Below are 2646 nucleotides of genomic sequence, written 5' to 3'. Positions count from 1 at the left end.
GGAGTGCGGCTCGGAGCGGAAGGACACCTGGCTGGGCGGCCAGGGACCACCCATGGTGTCCACGGGGTCGGACTAGGGACCCTGCAGAACCGGCCTTGGGCAGGAGGGGGCGCCCGCTCACCCGCAGCTGGTCTCCAGCAGGCTGTCCCCCACCTGCAGGGACGCCATGCCGAAGTCCGCGATCCGAATGTTGTTCTTCTCGTCCAGCAGAAGGTTTTCTGGTTTCAGATCCCTGTGGCTGGAAGGGATGCGAGTGCAGGCTGACCCGGGGTCCTGCCCGAAACCCCACCCACACAGCACCGGTCCAATGGCAGCCCAGCACGGTGATGTCACAGGCAGCCAATCGGAAGTCGCCTGCCTGCGGGCTGGCTGTTTGGTCCGCAGGATGGAGTGCGGGGTCTCACCGGTCACACCACGTGCTCCCCGGGCCTTGGGCAGGCATCACTTTACTCCCTGGGGTCCCATCCGCCCTCGCTGCTTCCCCGCACCTGCTCTAGGCTGAGACCAACCTGGAGCCACCCGACCGAGGGGCCCTGTTCCCCAGGACCCCTGACAAAGCCATGACAGGGCTCCTGGAGCGGTGGGCGGGCTCCTGGCAGGAAGCTCCGGATGGGGCTGGGGGTCAGTAGGGGACGGACTGTCTGCGGGGGAAGGCACTGGACGACGGGGCACCTGGGGCTGGGGCACCTGGTGGGGGCGCACGCACCAGATGGAGTGGCTGTGGCAGAAGTCCAGCGCCGAGATGATCTGCCGGAAAAACTTCCGGGCCTCCTTGGGGGTCAGCCTCCCCTTCTTGACCAAGTAGTCGAAGAGCTCCCCGCCGGACACGTGTTCTAGCACCAAGTATCTGCGGGGGTGGGCGTCCGGTGGTGCGCACGCGTGCTGGGCCCACCGCGCCCCCTCCCAGCCAGGGCAGCGCAGCGCAGAGGCTGCAGCCACCTTTAGCGTGAGGGGCCCCCACCCGCCTGCCTCCTGGGAAGCCATCTGGAGGGGCCCTCTGAGGAACCACTGGGCCCCAAGATGAGAGGGTCGCTGTGGCTGTTGACCGTCGTGGAGCCGGGGCTTGGCCCTTCTGGCCCCCCTGGCCAGCCCGAGCTGGGCTCCCAGCCCTCACAGACCCCTGGCCCATAGGGTGGTCCTCAAAAAGTGTGGGCAAGGGGGCCGGAGCAGGCCAGGCCGGCACCCCAGGGTGGCCCCCAGCGATTCCCTCAGACCCCCCAGCCCGCCTGCGGTCCAATGACTGGCCAGCAGGAGGTGTGGGGTGGGGCTGGGCCCCCTGGCACACCCAGCGCTCTCAAACACACCTGCAGGCACAGGCCAGGAGAGGGCACACCCGGGCACATGTTCTCGCATGCACACAGGTGTGCACAGCCTGAATGTGCCCGCTCACCCCTGCACACGCACGCACAGCCATGCACCCGTTCAGAGCTGTGCATACACTTTCATGCACGTGCACACCCACACCTGTGCACGTCTACGCAAACCTATACATGCACACGTGTACACCCACAAAGACATGCGCCCGAGCAGAGCCGTGCATGCATGCACACGCATGCACACTCATATACTTCTGTGCACAAGTCTCTGTGCACCCGTGCACACCCACACACAGACATGCCCCCGTGCTCGCGCAAACGCACAGCTGTGCGTGCACTGTCGCATGTGTACACGCCCCTGCACACCCTGGGCTCCCTGTACCACACTCGCAGGCACAGGCGGGCCCCTCCCGCGAACGGTCGCGGAGATGGAACCTGGGCCCCGGGCCCCGCGCGCATCGCGGACGCACCGTGAGGCGCCGCGCCGCGTCCACCTCGATCATGCCGCGCAGCAGGCTCTGGCAGTCGGGCGGGATGAAGTGCGGCATGTGGAACACGCCGCGCTTCACCTTCTCCAGCAGCTGCCGCAGGTTGTCGTCGTCGAAGGGCAGCGCCCCCTGCCGGCCGGGGACGGAGTCACCGCGGGGCGGTTGTAGTTCTTGCCTGTTCCTGGAGTCAAGCATTTTGGATGTGAGCAAGAACTTAGCCCCGTTCCTAGGGACCTGAGTCACGCTCAATCCCAGTCTGACAAAACCCTAGATTTGTTTTGTCGTGTCCTTTGTCTGGCACCAAAACGCTGGTTGGAAACAGTCTGCACATCCGTTCTCCTTAGCTTACTATCTGCGTAGAATGCACAAAAGGGTGGTAAGACAGTGGCAGTATGCTTGTGCTGTGCAGTAAGAGCAAAATTAAAGCTTTCCTCTACCATCTTTCTTTTCGATGGAACAAAGGAAGCCACTGTGTTTGGCGTGTCGTGGGAAGGCTAATATGAAGGGAAATCCTTCTGGAGGGGATGTTCTTTAACCTGAATGTTCGAAAGCCCCGGGTCGAAAACGAACGGACAATGTTTTCTAATGTGTATGGATAGTGAAACGGTCTCCCACAGATATTTCAGGGGGATACTGAATAACCGATGGAGCTTGAGGCTGGGATCCAAATTTGTTTAATGCAGACGTCAGATGCCTCTGGCAAATAAAGTTGGATCAGAGTCTCTGAAAAGAGCAGATTCCACTCTGTCCGCTTCTCCTTAGAAACGGCTCTCCGTCCTTCTCTTCTGTGCATAGCGATATACAGGGATTTTGAAAGGAATGTAGGATTGTTCGGAGCTGCG

General features: G+C 62.0%; 1 protein-coding gene across 1 annotated transcript in view; it reads right to left on the bottom strand.

Moving 5' to 3' along the window:
• Nucleotides 1–2646, bottom strand: part of BRSK2 (BR serine/threonine kinase 2) — a 43386-nt gene that overhangs the window by 27547 nt on the left and 13193 nt on the right. The window contains 1 exon segment of the mRNA XM_025046275.1: nucleotides 1787–1933. Coding sequence (XP_024902043.1) covers nucleotides 1787–1933 — 147 coding nt within the window.

Source organism: Pteropus alecto, unplaced genomic scaffold (genome assembly GCF_000325575.1).
Source record: "Pteropus alecto unplaced genomic scaffold, ASM32557v1 scaffold43, whole genome shotgun sequence".
In the NCBI taxonomy this organism is placed as follows: Eukaryota; Metazoa; Chordata; class Mammalia; order Chiroptera; family Pteropodidae; genus Pteropus; species Pteropus alecto.
The sequence above is the reverse complement of the archived record's forward strand: the minus strand, read 5'-3'. Positions and strand labels throughout refer to the sequence as shown.